The 15764-nt window shown below is 40.9% G+C and overlaps 2 protein-coding genes and 1 pseudogene across 5 annotated transcripts in view; 1 reads left to right on the top strand and 2 right to left on the bottom strand.

The window, feature by feature from the left end:
- LOC109726056 (uncharacterized mitochondrial protein AtMg00300-like) lies at window positions 703-4773 on the bottom strand. The gene is made up of 2 exons (XM_020255488.1): window positions 4626-4773; window positions 703-1007 (listed from the first exon to the last, which is right to left on the bottom strand). Exons 1-2 carry the CDS (start codon window positions 4771-4773, stop codon window positions 703-705), a joined length of 453 nt encoding a protein of 150 aa, XP_020111077.1.
- LOC109726057 lies at window positions 6039-11644 on the top strand (annotated as a pseudogene).
- LOC109725534 (tRNA dimethylallyltransferase 2) overlaps window positions 12500-15764 on the bottom strand; it is a 40584-nt gene continuing 37319 nt past the window's right edge. For 2 of the 4 annotated variants that reach the window (XR_002220296.1, XR_002220295.1), the window contains exons 10-11: window positions 13549-14042; window positions 12846-12979 (exon numbers count right to left, since the gene is read on the bottom strand). Coding sequence is in view for 2 of the 4 variants with exons in the window: in XM_020254756.1 (XP_020110345.1) it covers window positions 12812-12979 (168 nt within the window). In the remaining 2 variants the exon portion in view is untranslated. Of the gene's footprint in view, window positions 12980-13548; window positions 14043-15764 lie in introns of all 4 variants that reach the window. The other 2 variants (XM_020254758.1, XM_020254756.1) reach the window with 1 other exon arrangement.

Here is a 15764-nt window from a genome sequence, read left to right on the forward strand (position 1 = left end):
TGTTTGTCGAGCTCCCTCCCTTGGGCTGGCCGTACCCACTGGGAACCATGGAGCTTTGGCTCACCCACGTTTGTTTTGGGTTTTAGCAGTTCGCACCGTGAGGCGGCGGCGCGCGCGCAGGCTAATAAAAAAAGGGCGTAGCTCCATACATAGCTGCCTCAACCCAAGACCAAGAGCTAGCGTACCTCCGTCACGTACTTAGAAAGCCAAGCAAATGTATTCAAATTTATAAATAAATCGTTGGTAATAAACATTAATTGCATTGGAGGTTGAATGTAATTGTAAAAATGAATCTATATGTATGTTGTTAATATTTAGATGTGTTTATGCTTGTATGATACCTTCTTAGCAATCATCGAATTTGATAATCTGTCCTGTTGGAACCTTGTAATGTACATTGTTTTGTGATTGCTGACGCTTAGACATACAGGGGAGACTCTGTCCGCGTACAGGGGAAACCCCCGTTAAGTTCGGCGTCTGTCGCAGTGCCCGAACCGGACCAAATTGGGAGCGGTCTCGGGGCGTGACAACCTTCCACTGCTTGAAATAATTGAACAACTCATCCTTACTTTTCAGAAAGAACGCCCATACTTTACGAGAATAATCGTCAATAAAAGTCAACATATATCTAGCACCACCATGAGTCGGAGTACGAGAAGGTCCCAGAAGATCAGAATAGATGCAGTCCAGAGTTCCTTTTGTCTAATGAACTGCGGCCTTAAAGCTGACTCTCTTTTGTTTGCCAAGAATACAGTGCTCGCAGAAGTCCAACTTTTCTAAACTCTGATTACCAAGTAGATCTCTCTTGCCCAACTTCATCATACCATATTCGCTCATATAGCCTAGTCGCATATGCCATAATCTGGTGCTATCAGAATCTGACTTAGAGGAAGAAGTTACCGCTGCTGAACCTGTCACAGTGGAACCTTGTAGAACATATAACATGTCGGACAACTTGGCATTCATCACTATAAGATTCCCTTTAGCAGCCTTCATTAATCCATCAGCTGAAGAATACTTTTAATATCAAGTGTACCCAACGAGATCAGATTTTTTCTCGTATCCGGAACATGCCGAACCTCAGATATAGTCCTCACAACTCCATCGAATATCTGTACCCGAATAGTGCCAATTTCAATAACTGTGCACTTAGAGTGAGTCGAGAACATTCTTTATGCATGCAGATATGGAAGGAACATGCGGAGTCCATAAGCCACTCATCCTGTTTGCGTGTCTTATCTGTAACTGTAAAAACGATATCATTTTTATCTGATTCTCCTGCTGCAACACTTGCTTCAGCTTTAGTATTGGTGTTTTTCTGACCCTGAATTTTATCACCGTTATTCTTCCGCTGCTTTTTATTTTTCAACTTGAAACACTCAGCTTTTATGTGACCCTTATTCTTACAATAACCACAAATTAGATACCTATGTTTTGACTTTGATCTAAATATACCTCTATTATCGGAACCCTTCTCGCGAGACCTCCCTCTAGCGACCAAATCTTGTCCTGAAGCTCCATCTGTCTCGTTGCTTATCTGCATGTCAATTTTCTCTTTTGAAAGTAAAGAGGATTTAACATCATCGAGACATAGAGTATCTCGTCCAAACAAGAAGGTCTCACGAAAATTCTTATAAAAGGGCAGTAGAAAACATAATAATAAAAGGGCTTCATCTTCCTTCTCGATTTTAACATCTATCGAGCGGAGATCCATAATAATAGAATTAAATTCATCTAAATGCGACTTAATAAAGATATCTTCCACTATACGCAACATGAAGAGACGTTACTTCAAATATAACTTGTTGGTGAGAGACTTCGTCATGTGGAGAGACTCCAATTTAAGCCAAAACCCTGCAGCGGTCTTTTCATCAAAAACCTCGCGCAATACCTCATTGGATAAATATAATTGTATTGCCATAAGAGTTTTGTCATCAATCTCCTCCTTCTGCTCTGCCGTTAACGAATCGGACATTTTTTCTTTTCCCAATAGTGCCTTCTGCAATCCTTACTGCGTCAATATAGCACGCATCTTGACTTGCCATAATGCAAAACTGTTGGTCCTGTCAAATTTCTGAATCTCGAACTTCGTCGTCATCTTATTTCTCAAAGGGAATAGAAAGACTCTGATACCAGTTTGTTAAAATCGGAACGGCGAAAAAATAGAACCAAAAAATAATTTAATGCAGGAAACGAAAAAAGATAAGGAAAGAGCACACCGATATTTACGTAGCTCTGCCAACGGCCTACGTCTACGGACGAAGACAGAGCAAATATTTTATTAATATCAAAAAGGGGGAGTATAAAGAAGATCTCTCAAAAGAGCCAAACTTAATTAGATCGGAAACGCCGCAACAAGCAACTCCAAAGCGGCTTCTCTCTCAACCCGTACGGACCAAAAATTGGCCTTAATTTGCCGGCGGCTTGGCCCTCTCTAATATGCAATACACAATAGCTGCATCTCGGCTCGGGTCACGACACGCAAGAATGCACGATACACCTTGGGTTGGGTTGACTTAATTAATTAAGCACCAACAGAGAACCCTGAGCCGAGCACCAAGAGCAACCCCTTAATTAATTTGCTTGGCCCTTAATTTGGTCGCCGCAAGACTAATTTGGCCGTAGCATGTATTTATAATACATATTTCCTAACTAGAGTCTAATTTTAATTCAATTAGAATTACACTTCTAATAATAATCCATATATACGTCAAATTAAATCTAAATAATATCTAATCCCAATTAGATTAGGATTTATTCTCAATTTAGATAACTACAAATCTAAACCAAAATTAAACAAATCGAGCAAAAATAGAGGACGGTAAAGAGAATGAAAAAATTTGAGGACTGTAAAAAACATTTAAAAACTTATAAAATAAACACACGTGATTCCGAGATCAAAATCAAACCAACAAAATTTAGCTTATCCACCATAGCAACTGTACACACGGTCGCAGGGTGTTTATGTATGCACACTATGCTTCCCAAACAAATTTATTCTGCAGGAAACTAAGAATATCAAATCGCTATGCTTATTTAATGCTTACACAAAGTCCCCTTTACACACCCACTATCTATTATCTATTATCTATTATCTATTATCTATTACTTTACATTATTTCTTAAAAAATTTGCTACATGGCAACACAAGCTTCAATGTTGTTGGGTGTGGGCTCCACCGGTTCTTTCTCTTTAGTGGAAACGAACCGAATTGTCGAGTATGAGTCCCATCCTGAACCAGCTCAAGTCCTCCAAATAATTTTACCTTTTTTTGTTTGAACCAAACATGATTGAGTGAGGCCTCTATACTAAACCGGTTTCTGTTTCCTGTTTTTTGTTTGCCTGAACCAAACCGGTGCTCTTTTTCTTTGCTTGAACCAATCTGTTTTATTAGACTGAACCAGACCAATTGATTTATATCATTTATTATTCGGCAAACTTGCATTACATGTTAATTAATTATAATAATTCGAAGAAAAAAAACTTCAATTATCAATCATATATATATTTTATTTATTTATTTATTTATTTATATATTATTTCTTCTAAAGTTGCCACATGGTAATTTTTCCTTCATTTTTGAGTGTGTGCTCCACCCGAACGAGCTAAAGTCCTTTCTCTTCCTCTTCCTTCGGCTGCTATTTTCGTTCAATGGCAAAATGAATCCCACCCCTCATTATCGTTTTTTTATCGCTGCTTTCTTTTTTTTTTATCGATACTTTCTATATATATTTTCTCTAATTATCTATCCGTGGCATCGCACGGGATACTACGCTAGTTTTTAGATGAATTGTTGAACTAAAAGTTTCAAATAGAATGAAAGACAATCTGATTATGCAGTCTTTGCATGCCTAGCAATAGTTTTTCGCGAGATGAGATCAACGTGTTAAGTTATTTATATCTAACAAACTCAGCCCAACCACTTCATACATTTGAAGACGCACTGTTTCCACCTAAATCAAACACTCTGTATGGGATTACACAAAACTTCATGAAAAGAACAGTTCTATTGCAAATTAATTTATGACATATTGAGTGTTGCCAACAACAAAATTGACATTTTTTTTTTTTTTTGCGTAGGAAAATTGCCCCAAAAAAATCTACTTATTAAAATTTCACTATAAAGTAATTAAGAATTGAAATATAGATAAATTATTCATTAATAGTCCTCGGCTCCATAAATTGGAGTATGCCAAGCACCAGCCTATTGTCACTTGGTGAGGAAATAATAAATATATCAAAAGAAAACAAAAGAAGACAAAAGAAAAAAAAGAAAAGAAAAAAACATGTTTTTTCTTAAAGCTAGTGAAATTTGGAAAAAATATGAGGACCAACGGAGTAAAAAAATACAAACAATCCAAGCACCCAAACAAACAAATAAATATAAAAAATAATTCATCGTGTGGCCCAAAAAGCAAATAAGTTACTTCCTATAAAACTAAAGATATATTCTTGCTCAGTCTTACAGAAAAACCCCTTGTCAATATCCACTTTTTCACTTTCTCCTCTGTCATTCAAAAACCTACATTTTGCCCCCCTTAAAAAATAAAAAATGTTCACTTTGATCCCCACCGTCAGTGTTCCATTAGAGTTCCGTTTATATCCTTTTTTTACACCAAAAATACCTCTGAAACCCTTCTCCTTCTTCATCCTCGGCCACACCGCCTCACCCTCCACTGCCTCGCCCTCGCTCACCTCTTTGTCCATGCCCACACACACACCCTCGCCCGCCTCCGCTGCCTCACCCTCGCCCTCACCCACCTCTCTGTCCATGCCCGCCCCAAAGAAGATGAAGGGCAATTTGGTTATTTTGTTACAGCGTATCCTCCTGTGAACAATTTATATTTTTTAAGGGGATAAAGTGTAGATTTTTGAATGACATAAGGGAAAGAAAAATAAGTGGGTATTGACAGAGAGATTTTCTGTAATTTAGCCTTATACTTAATAAATTTTCATAATAAAGTAATTGAGAATTGAAATATAGATAAATTTATTCATTGGAAGTCCTCAGCTCCATATTGGAATATGCCAAGCAGCGGCCCATTATCACTGGGTGAGGAAATAATAAATACATTAAAAGGAGACAAAAGAAAAGGCCTTTTTGCATAAAAAATCCATTTATTTTGGGCTTTTGCAAAATCGGGCCATTTTTTTCGTTTTTACAGATTCGGTCCGCTTTTTCAGCAAACTGACCAAAATACCCTTATATATTTTTCTCTCTTCTCTTTTTTTTTTTTCTCGTTCCTTTTTTCTTTCTTTTCCCAGAGACGTCGTCGTCCCCGGCCGTGCTCGCCCGTGGCTCCATGGACACCGCCCGCGCCGTGCTGGAGCGGAGCGACCCGGAGTGGCGCCCGGCCGACGCCGTCGACGCGTCCGGCNAGGTAAAAAAATTGTGAAGAAGAGGAAGAAGAAGGAGACGACGAAGAGAGAGACGGAGAGAGAGAGAGAGAAAAAAAAAGAAAATTGAGGAGACGACGAAGAGAGAGACGAAGAGAGAGACGGAGATGGGAGCGGCGGCGGGGAGGACGTCGGCACGACCGGGCGGGGCCCGCACACCTCGAAGGAATCGAGGAGGCTCGAGGCGCGGTTACCGCAGCAGCTGCCACCTCTGCTCGCTGTTTCACTTCTGGAAAATGGTGTAATGGTGCAAAATGGAATAATAGTGTAATGGTGCAAAATTGTAATGGTGTAATGGTGTAATGGTACAAAATAGTGTAATGGTGTAATGGTGTAATAGTGCAAATGGTGTAATGGTGTAATGGTGCAACATTATAATGGTGTAATGGTGTAATGGTCCAGATTGCACCACTAGGACCAGATTGCACCATTTAAAAAAATTTTACACTATTTTTTTTTCCCTCTTTCTCTTCTTTTTCTTCTTCTTCCTCTAGATTGCACCATTAGCTTTTTTTTTTTTTTTCCTCTTTCTCTTCTTCTTCTTCTTCTTCTTCTTCTTCGACGGAGGCGTCGGATCGGTGGTGGGAGACGTAGGGGGAGACGGATCGGGAGGCCACGAGGCGCAGCGGAGACGATGGGCGATGGGGCTTCAAGGTGCGGCGGCTCGGGGCCGGGGGGGCCTCGTTGTCGTCGTCGTCACTGGGCAACTAGTAGGAAAGCGTAGGAACGCGCGGCGCCGGCGCCTAGTAGGAACGTGCGGCGCCGGCGCCGGCGCGGCGGTGGTCGGGCTCGAGGTCTGCGCGGGGGAGGTCGACGAGGAAGTAGAGCTTTCCCGGCTTGAGCGGGGCGTCGGGGTCGAGCGGTCGGGCTCGGAGTCCGACGCGCTTGACCTCCTCGGACTCGCGCACGGCGAATCTCGGGTGGTCTCGGAGGTCGACGTCGGCGCCAAACTCCAGCAGCAGCTGGACGAGGTCCGGCCGGCCCTGCGCAATGGCCGAGTGCAGCAGGCCGACGCCGGACGCGTCGACGGCGTCGGCCGGGCGCCACTCCGGGTCGCTCCGCTCCAGCACGGCGCAGCGGCGTCCATGGGAAAGAAAGAAAAAAGAACGAGAAAAAAAAAAGAGGAGAGAGAAAGAGGAAAGAGAAAAATGTATAAGAGTATTTTGGTCAGTTTGCTGAAAAAGCAGACCGAATCTGCAAAAACGAAAAAGGTGGCCCGATTTTGCAAAAGCCCAAAATAAGTGGATTTTTTATGCAAAAAGGCCAAAAGAAAACAAAAGAAAAAAAAAAGAAAAAAACATGTTTTTTCTTAAAGCTAGTGAAATTTGGAAAAAAATATGAGGACCAACGGAGTAAAAAAATATAAACAATCCAAGCACCCAAACAAATAAATAAACATAAAAAATAATTCACCATGTGGCCCAAAAAAGTAAGTAAGTTACTTTCTGTAAAACTAAAATATATTTTTGCTCAGTCTTACTCATATATTTGGCTAAAAAACGGAAGCAAATAGTTGCTTCATGACCACGTTGGCCGAGCTTCTACTAAATAGGATCGACGGTGGCAAGGCAACGAAGCCAATGCCAGGCGGCGGAAGATGCGAGGGAGAGGATGAAGATGAAAAGGTTGTTGGGGAGGTGAGTCTGGGAGACAGTGAAGAATGTGCGTGAGAGAGAGCGAGAGAGAAAGAGAGAGGGAGGGAGATGGGAGAGGGTAAGAGGGAGTCGAGTAGGTAAGGGGGAGATGTAAATTGTCTGTAAAGAGGAATAGGAGGAAGCATGCGGCTGGTCCCACATATGATTTGCAAATATTTTCTAACACTGTAGCGGGCCACATAGGGATGCAAATGGATCCGGGTTGGTGGAGCTTCGCCCCGATCCGCCCCGAATGGGGTGGTAAGTGGGAACAAAAAATATAAAAAAATATAACCCGCCCCGAATCCGCCCCGATCCGCCAAGTAAATGGAGCGGGAGGTGGGAGACTCTTTTCTTCCTTCAATCCGCCTCGATCCGTCAAAAATCCGGCTCCCGCCCCGATCCGCCCCGAATGGAGCGGTAAGTGGGAGCCAAAAATAAAATGAAAAGTAACCCGCCCCGAATCCGCCCCGCCCCGATAAGAAATGGAGCGGGAGGTGGGGGAACTCTCCCGCCCCCGGATCCGCCCCGTTTGCATCCCTAGGGCCACACATAGAGTAAATGCGGAGAGCGTTTCAAGTTGCCAAATTATAAGTTTATACTTAGGCTAAATTACGGAAAACCCCTTCTGTCAATATCCTCCTTTTCACTTACCCCTCTGTCATTCAAAAACATGCACTTTGCCCCCTTAAAAAATAAAAAATATTTACTTTGACCCTCACCATTAATATTCCGTTAGGATTCTATTTTATATCCTAATTTTTACACCCAAAATACATCTAAAACCCTTCTCCTTCCTCATCCTCGACTGCACCACCTCGCTCTCGCCTATCTCTCTGTCCATGCCCACACACACTCCCTCGCCTGCCTCCGTAGCCTCACCCTCACCCTCACCCTCACCCTTGCCTATCTCTCCGTCCACGCCAACGCCAAAGAAGATGAGGGGCAATTTGATCATTTTGCCACAACGTACCCTCCTATGAACAATTTTTATTTTTTAAGGGGGTAAAGAGTATAGGTTTTTAAATAACATGAAGAAAAAGTGAAAAAGAGGGTATTGACAAGAGGGTTTTCTGTACTTTAACCTTATACTTATTAAAATTTCATAATAAAGTGTTTAAGAATTGAAATATAGATAAATTATTCATTTGGAGTCCTCGGCTCCATAGATTGGAGTATGCCAAGCACCAGCCTATCGTCACTGAGAGAGGAAATAATAAATACATCAAAAGGAAACATAAGAAGACAAAAGCAAAAAAAGAAAAAAACATATTTTCCTTGAAGCCAGTGAAATTTGGAAAAAAATATAAGGACCAATAGAGTAAAAAATACAAACAATCAAAGCACCAAAATAAACAAATAAATAAAAAAAAATAACTCATCATGTGGCCCAAAAAGCAAGTTACTTCCTATAAAATTAAAAATATATTTTTTGCTCAGTCTTACTCATATATTTGGCTAAAAAACGGAAGCAAATGGTTGCTTGATGAGCAGGAGGGCGAAGCTTCTCCTAGATCGGATCAACGACGGCAGGTAGCGAAGCCGATGCCAGGGCGAAAGATGCGAGGAGGGAGAGAATGAAGATGAAAAAGTTGTTGAGAAGGTGAGTCTTGGAGACATTGAAGAATGAGAGAGAGAGAGAAAGAGAGAGAGAGAGAGAGAGAGAGAGAGGGGTAAGAGGGAGTCCAGGAGTAGGTGGTGGGTCCAACATATGCTTTGCAAATATCTTCTAACACTGTAGCGGGCCCCACATAGAGTTAATGCGGAGAGCGTTTCAAGTTGCCAAATTATAAGTTTATTCTTATGATAAATTACAGAAAACCCCCATGACAATATCCGCTTTTTCACTTTCTTCCTCCTCTGTCATTCAAAAACCTATACTTTGCCTCCTTAAAAAATAAAAAATGTTGACTTTGACCTCCACCGTCAGTATTCCGTTAGGATTCCATTTATATCCTATTTTTTACACCCAAAATATTCCTGAAACCCTTCTCTTTCTTTATCCTCAGTCACGCCACCTCGCCCTTGCCTACCTCTCTGTCCATACCCACACACACGCCTCGGCCCACCTCCGCCGCCTCACCCTAGCCCTCACCCTCGCCCACCTCTCCGTCCACGCCCACCCCAAAGAAGATAAAGGGCAAGTTGTTTATTATGTCACAATGTACCTTCCTACGAATAATTTTTATTTTTTAAGGGGGTAGAGTGTAGGTTTTTGAATGACATAGAGAAAAAGTGAAAAAGTGGGTATTGACCGGAGGATTTTCTGCAATTTAACCTTATACTTATTAAAATTTCATAATAAAGTAATTAAGAATTGAAATATAGATAAATTATTCATTGGGAGTCCTCGGCTCCATAGATTGGAGTATGCCAAGCACCAGCCTATTGTCACCGAGAGAGGAAATAATAAATACATCAAAAGGAAACAAAAAAAGATGAAAAAAAAAAGAAAAAAACATGTTTTTCCTTGAAGCCCGTGAAATTTGGCAAAAAATATGAGGACCAGCAGAGTAAAAAAAACAAACAATCCAAGCACCCCAAACAAACAAATAAATATAAAACATAATTCATCATGTGGCCCTAAAAGCAAGTAAGTTACTTCCTGTAAAACTAAAAATATATTTTTGCTCAGTCTTACTCATATATTTGGCTAAAAAACGGAAGCAAATGGTTTCTTGATGAGCACGCCGACGGAGCTTCTCTGAGATAGGATCGACAACGGCAAGGTAGCGAAGCTGATGCCAGGCTGCGGAAGATGCAAGGAGGGAGGGGAAGAAGACGAAAAAGTTGTTGAGGAGGTGAGTCTGGGAGACAGTGAAGAATGTGTGTGTGTGTGAGAGAGAGAGAGAGAGAGAGAGAGAGAGAGAGAGGGGGGGGAGGAGAAGGGAGAGGGTAAGAGAGAGTCAAGAGTAGGTCAGGAAAAGATGTAAATTGTATGTAAAGATAAATGGGAGGAAAAGGTTTTAAGTACCCGTCGGTACGGATCGTATCTACCGAGTCATACCGTGCCAATAAGATATCGGCACGATACAGACTCCGTGCCGATGGCATAACTCAAAACCCTCTATTCTTTAAATTAGTAAGTAGTTTCCTCAATAAAGTTCGAAAGATGTGATAAAAAGACATAATAAATAGTTATAATATTTTATTGTTAAAAAAAATAAATATTTCATGCTATTATGCGTCGACACACAAAATTTTTTTTGATCGGCACGCATCTTCTGCACGCACTGTCCGTACCGTACCGGCAAGTTTTTGGCACGACTCCGTATCATGGCACTTAAATTCTTGGGAGACAGCATGCGGCGGGTCCCATATATGCTTTGCAAGTATCTTCTAATACTGTAGTAGGCCCCACATAGAGTGAAATGCCAAGTGTTTCAGGTTGTCAATGTTTCAGGTTGTCAAATTATAAGTTTATAAAAATAGGAGTATTGAATGGGTCATAACTAGACCATCTATTTTAGCACACATTATGTACGATCTATATCATGTCATCCCTAAAAGCAGCAGCTGCTGACTGCGACCGAATTATGCATTGAAAGGTCCAAAAGCCTTCTGCAATAAAATAGTTAGATGTTTCATACTGTTCTGTCCTTTGCCTCAAGCTGGCCTGCTATGGCAATCCGGACTTCCCCTTTATGTACAGTTGGGAACTTGTGCTCCTTTTCCTCACAAAAGAATCTTTTAATTTTTAACGACCTTATATAGGTTAAATGACTAAAAGGTTGATGGTTTGTATATGAGATCTCAAGTTTCGAAACCTGCTTCATATTTTTAAGTGAGTTCATTTAACAAAAAAAATAAATAAAACAGATAGTTTGCTATCTTTTTCTCTGAAAAATAAAATAAATATTTTCTTGTTACTGGACTAACATTATTATTATTATTTTTTTTTTTTTGTTCCAGAACTAACATTCTCCTGTTGTCCATAATAATTTTCAGCACATACCATAATGTCCCTAGCGCAGGCGGGGAAAGACATAATGATTGGTATCATCGAGTGGGCCATGGCTCGCATCATCGAAAGCCCAACCATCCAAGCCCGTTTGAATGAGGACATTGCCGCAAATGTCGGGAATAACCGGCCCGTGAATAAGACAGACATAGAGAACATGCCATACCTACAGGCTTTCATAGAAGAGCTGTTACGGAAGCATCCGCGGACCCACTTTGTACTGAGCCACGTAGTGTCGGCCAACTCGGCCTATCCAGCCCAATTGAGTGGGTATGACATCCCAACCAATGCGAGGACCCGAAGCTATGGACCCAACCCGTGGAGTTCAACCCAGACCGGTTCCTGACAGATGGAGAGAGACGCAGATTTGACAGGCTCAAGACGGATACGGATGACACCATTCTGGGCCGGCAGAAGGATCTGTCCCAGGCTGGCCCTCGGCATAACCCACATTGTGCTGATAGTGGCGAGGATGGTGCAGGCCTTCAAATGGCAGGCCCACCCATTGCAACCCGACCTGAATTTTAAGGATGACCAGTTTGAGTTCACCGTCGTCATTAAAAGGCTGCTCCTCGCCATGGTCAGGCCCCGAAATATGAACAAAGTACAGCATTTGAGTTCACCTTCATCGCCGCCGTACCAGATCTTTTAACTTCTTGTGATTTTACGTTTGTTACTAGTAAGCAGTTGAAGGAGAGCGAGAGACCAACCCTACCACCTGTTTAACAACTCATTTACTCGTGTCAATAAATATCTTTTTCAGGGTTTTTTTATAAAATGACCCTCCAAAAATTTCAAATTGGTAAAATAACCCTATCAAAATTTTATTTGAAAAACTAACTTTCCTTTCGCCACGTTGAATTTTTACTATAAAGACAGTAAATCATTCACCAAAATATATATATAATGAAGGCTTGATTCACCGCCTTCATTATATATATGTGAAGACGGCGAATGATTCACCATTTTATCTGTGTTTAACTTCATGACTCAGATAAATTTCGATAAATTTAAGATATTTTGCACTAAAGACGGTGAATGATTCACTGTCTTCACATATATATTATGAATACGGTAAATCATTCACCGCCTTCATTATATATATGTGAAGGCGGTGAATGATTCACCACATCATAGTAAAAATCTGACGTGCGCCTACGTGGTGAAAGGAGGATTATTTTTCCAAATAAAATTTTGACAGAATTATTTCTCCAATTTTAAAATTTTAGAAGGTTTATTTTATAAAAAAAAAACCCTCTTTTTCATCTTTTTCTTGAGGGCCCATTAGGCCCAGTTGGAGCTTCCGCACGAGCACTAACAAAATGGTTTTACTAAAAAAACAACCCCAAAATCTACCGACCTCCCCAAATTTGAGTTTTTGGGCATCCGAAACACATTTCAATTACCTAGTATTACCAAGCATCTGAATAGCTGCGTTAGTAGCAAAACAAAAGATAAGTTCGCTTTTGCACTACTCAAGTGCCGTCAAAATTTGAGACAAATAGCAGAGAGAAGAACATTAGAATGCCCTGATTTCTGTATGCTGACAAAGTGTCTAACATCATCTGTAAAACGCATTTAAACATCCAACTACTACAAGTGTACATACAAGATTCCACATTCTAGAAGCTGGCGAAAACATAAATAACATCTACAGTTTCTTTTTTTGCATCGAATTCATAGGGTCGCTATTTTCAACTTAAAACCTAAAACTTCAGCCACTCAAATACTTAAATCACACTCTGACTTTCAAAACAAACAAAGTTCTAATAATTCAACTATAACAGGGATGGGAACCTGACCTGACAGTATGCACTTGTCATGTATTAGCTGGCAACTCTGCGTTTGTGAAACGCGGCATTTGCTCTACCATGTAGGAACTTAAACTCTTCGTCTTCTTTAATCCAGATATTCTTTTTCTATGTCCTTTCCCTCGTTTGTGTTGCTCCCACTCATGCGCCCCTCGCAAGATCCGATTACCACAGGCCTATCATACAACATCCAACAAACGAAGAAGTCATACAGTGCCTACTAACATACTGGTCATTGTGTAATATGCAGGTTTCAAATACTTTTTAGTTTTTACATAAAGAAATTAGATCGAATTTCTTTCAAAATAATTTGACTCTCAATGCAAAACAAAAGCACAAGATCTAAAATCAAGGAAAATAAAAAGAATCTTGTATTTCAACGTGTTTGGAACGACTAGCAAGTGGAACAAGACAAAAACAAATAACTGGTACAGAAACATTCTTTTCCCCCCTTTTATTTGTTTTGTTTTGCATTGTTTCTGTTGGGTTGAGTACTTAGCTGGTTTGGTTTCCTTTCGTAGCCCTTTTTTATATTTCCCTCAGAATTCAAGGTCTCTTATGTAAATGTTCCATTTATATCTTAAATAGTATGTGGGGTTGTAGCGAAAACAGAGCCCTATACCCCTTCCTCTAGTCTACTTCTCTTTAAAGCATCATGGTATCAGAGCAAACCCTAAATAGAGTTAATTAAGAAATTAATATAGATAAGAGAACAAAAGAAGGCCCGATCAGATTCTTCACTTACCAATCGGGCCTCCCGAAGAACATCCAACCATCATCACTCCTTTTCCTAATCTCTTGTTGCCATTGTAATCCTTGTGTGGCCACAAGCTTCGCTCCTTGTGTATAACCACTGTTGCCACAAGCTTCGCTTGACTGCTGCTGCTTGCTCTACGGAGCTGTTGTCGCATGTATTAGCAGCCGGCAGTCATCTTTTCTTGTGCTACCTTGTATGTCCCTGCTGCTCACCTTGGTTGCCGCTGCTTGCTCTGCCATCGCAGCCCATCTAGCTGACGTAGCCTTATAGCCTCTAGCACCTACCTTGACTGCCACTGCTCTCCTCATTGCTGTTGATCACCATCAATCATCTCAGCCGTGCAGACCTGGCTGAATGCAGTGCGAACTTGGAAACTTGGCATTTAATTGGTTGACATTGGTAGCTAGCCTCTAGATCTGTCGTCGCTTTCTTCTTCTCACACTGATATCATTGGTAACAAGTATCTTCATAGCTGCATTCAACTGGAACCAACGACTATGTCATGCATTACATGATTCATGCATTACATGATTCGAATTTTCCTTTTTCTATATAATATGAAGATTATTTTATAATACAAGTTTGACTATTCTTCTTTCTTGCCGGCTGCATCTGTCAAATCAGTATGTCTAACAGGTGCGACAATCAACTGAGTGAAAGATTATTGTTTCATCAAGTGGACCAAAAATGATTACCACAGTAACTGATAGTCCCTTTCTACAAATTATTGCGATAAACTTGACGGGCAAAATTATCTTGAACGGTCTTGATCCTGTTTGATATTTATTAAATCCTGAAAGCTGTACGATTATATAACAGGTAGCAAAAAGAGATCGGCAGAAGAGGATCTGTCCTTAAGCCAATGGAAGTCCCTAGTGACGTCATGGCTTTTGAATTCGATGCAACAGCAATTGCGTGGATATTGTTTTGTGACTCAGCCTGCAAACTTGGAGTGCTGCCTCACAAACGTGCTCCAAGGTGGGAAATGATGCACTGATGTATAAAATCAGGAAGGTGCAAGATATAATAGAACTAAACTTATTAACCCAGCTAAGCATTTTGGGCGGTGGATAGGCCCAAAAAGTTAAGAGGGTTAAGCGTACTAGGGCTAAAGTAGTTCTAGAATTGGGTGACCCCCTAGGAACGGGGCATCCTAGTTGGTACCAAAGCCAATCACTAGCCAAAAGAGTGAGATGAGTCTCGACTGAGTTAGGGTCATACAGTGGGTAGAGCATGGCTTTCTGGTTGACAATCGTTGTAGGTGGAACGCGGTCCCCACAAGGTTGGCTAAGGCTAGCGAGACGAGTATCATATCGCCTAGTGCTTGTGAGTGTGCTTGAGCCTAATGAGGACGTCAGGGCTTGAAAGGTGGCAAAATGTGATACTCCTAGGATTTGAAATAGTCCTATATATAAGACATAATAGGACTAAACATTTTAACCCGAGTATAACATTTTGGACGGTAGCTAGTTCCAAGAGGTTAACAGGATTAAACGTGCTAGGGCTAGAGTAATTTTAGGATGGGTGACCCCCCTAGGAAGTGCAGTGTCACATCTTGCAAGTCAATAGGCAAAGTATGATCCAATAAGGGTACAAAATCTCAGAAAGGAGCTATTCTGACATTAAGGTAGGTATATGCTTATGTGCAACAAGAGTAGAAGGAATATCATGTTACATCAAATTACTTCCAAAAAATCAGCATTGGTAACTAGCTCTACCTCGAAAGTTAGCAAAGAAAATCAAGCAAGGTGACATAATTTGGGCATAGGAGGAACGGATCTACTCAAATGTGATCACTGTGGGTGAACTAAGCACATGTGACAGATGTGCTGGAAGCTACTTCGACATCCCCCTAGAGGACGTGGAGTAAAAAATGGTGGTGACCCTAGACGAGAATTTCGCAGGTCACATGCCTATAGTCCAAGGCGGTTAAAAATCTCTCTCAAGAAGGGAATTGTTCAAAAGCAGGTAGCTTATCTCAAGACAACCTTCAAACTGTCTGCAAGTTGATGTTGAAACTTGACTCTTTTCAATTCCACTTCTCCATCAACACCTACTGCTACATCTAATTTTGCTCTCTTAGGTTTATCTTCTTTTGCATTCAATTCTATCAAAACTAACTCTCGACCTTGGATCATTATATCTGAACTGGTTTCTCAGAACTTTTCTAACCCTATGTTTCTTGCAAAGTTTAAGTCTGTATA

Source organism: Ananas comosus, linkage group 20 (genome assembly GCF_001540865.1).
Source record: "Ananas comosus cultivar F153 linkage group 20, ASM154086v1, whole genome shotgun sequence".
Classification (NCBI taxonomy): Eukaryota; Viridiplantae; Streptophyta; class Magnoliopsida; order Poales; family Bromeliaceae; genus Ananas; species Ananas comosus.

Coding starts and splice junctions, on each gene's coding strand:
- LOC109726056 (XM_020255488.1), bottom strand. CDS start 4,773: ATGGACAGAGAGGTGGGTGAGGGCGAGGGTGAGGCAGCGGAGGCGGGC. Junction 1,008..4,625: donor GAAGGAGAAGGGTTTCAGAG/GTATTTTTGGTG, acceptor AGTATTCTTCAG/CTGATGGATTAATGAAGGCT.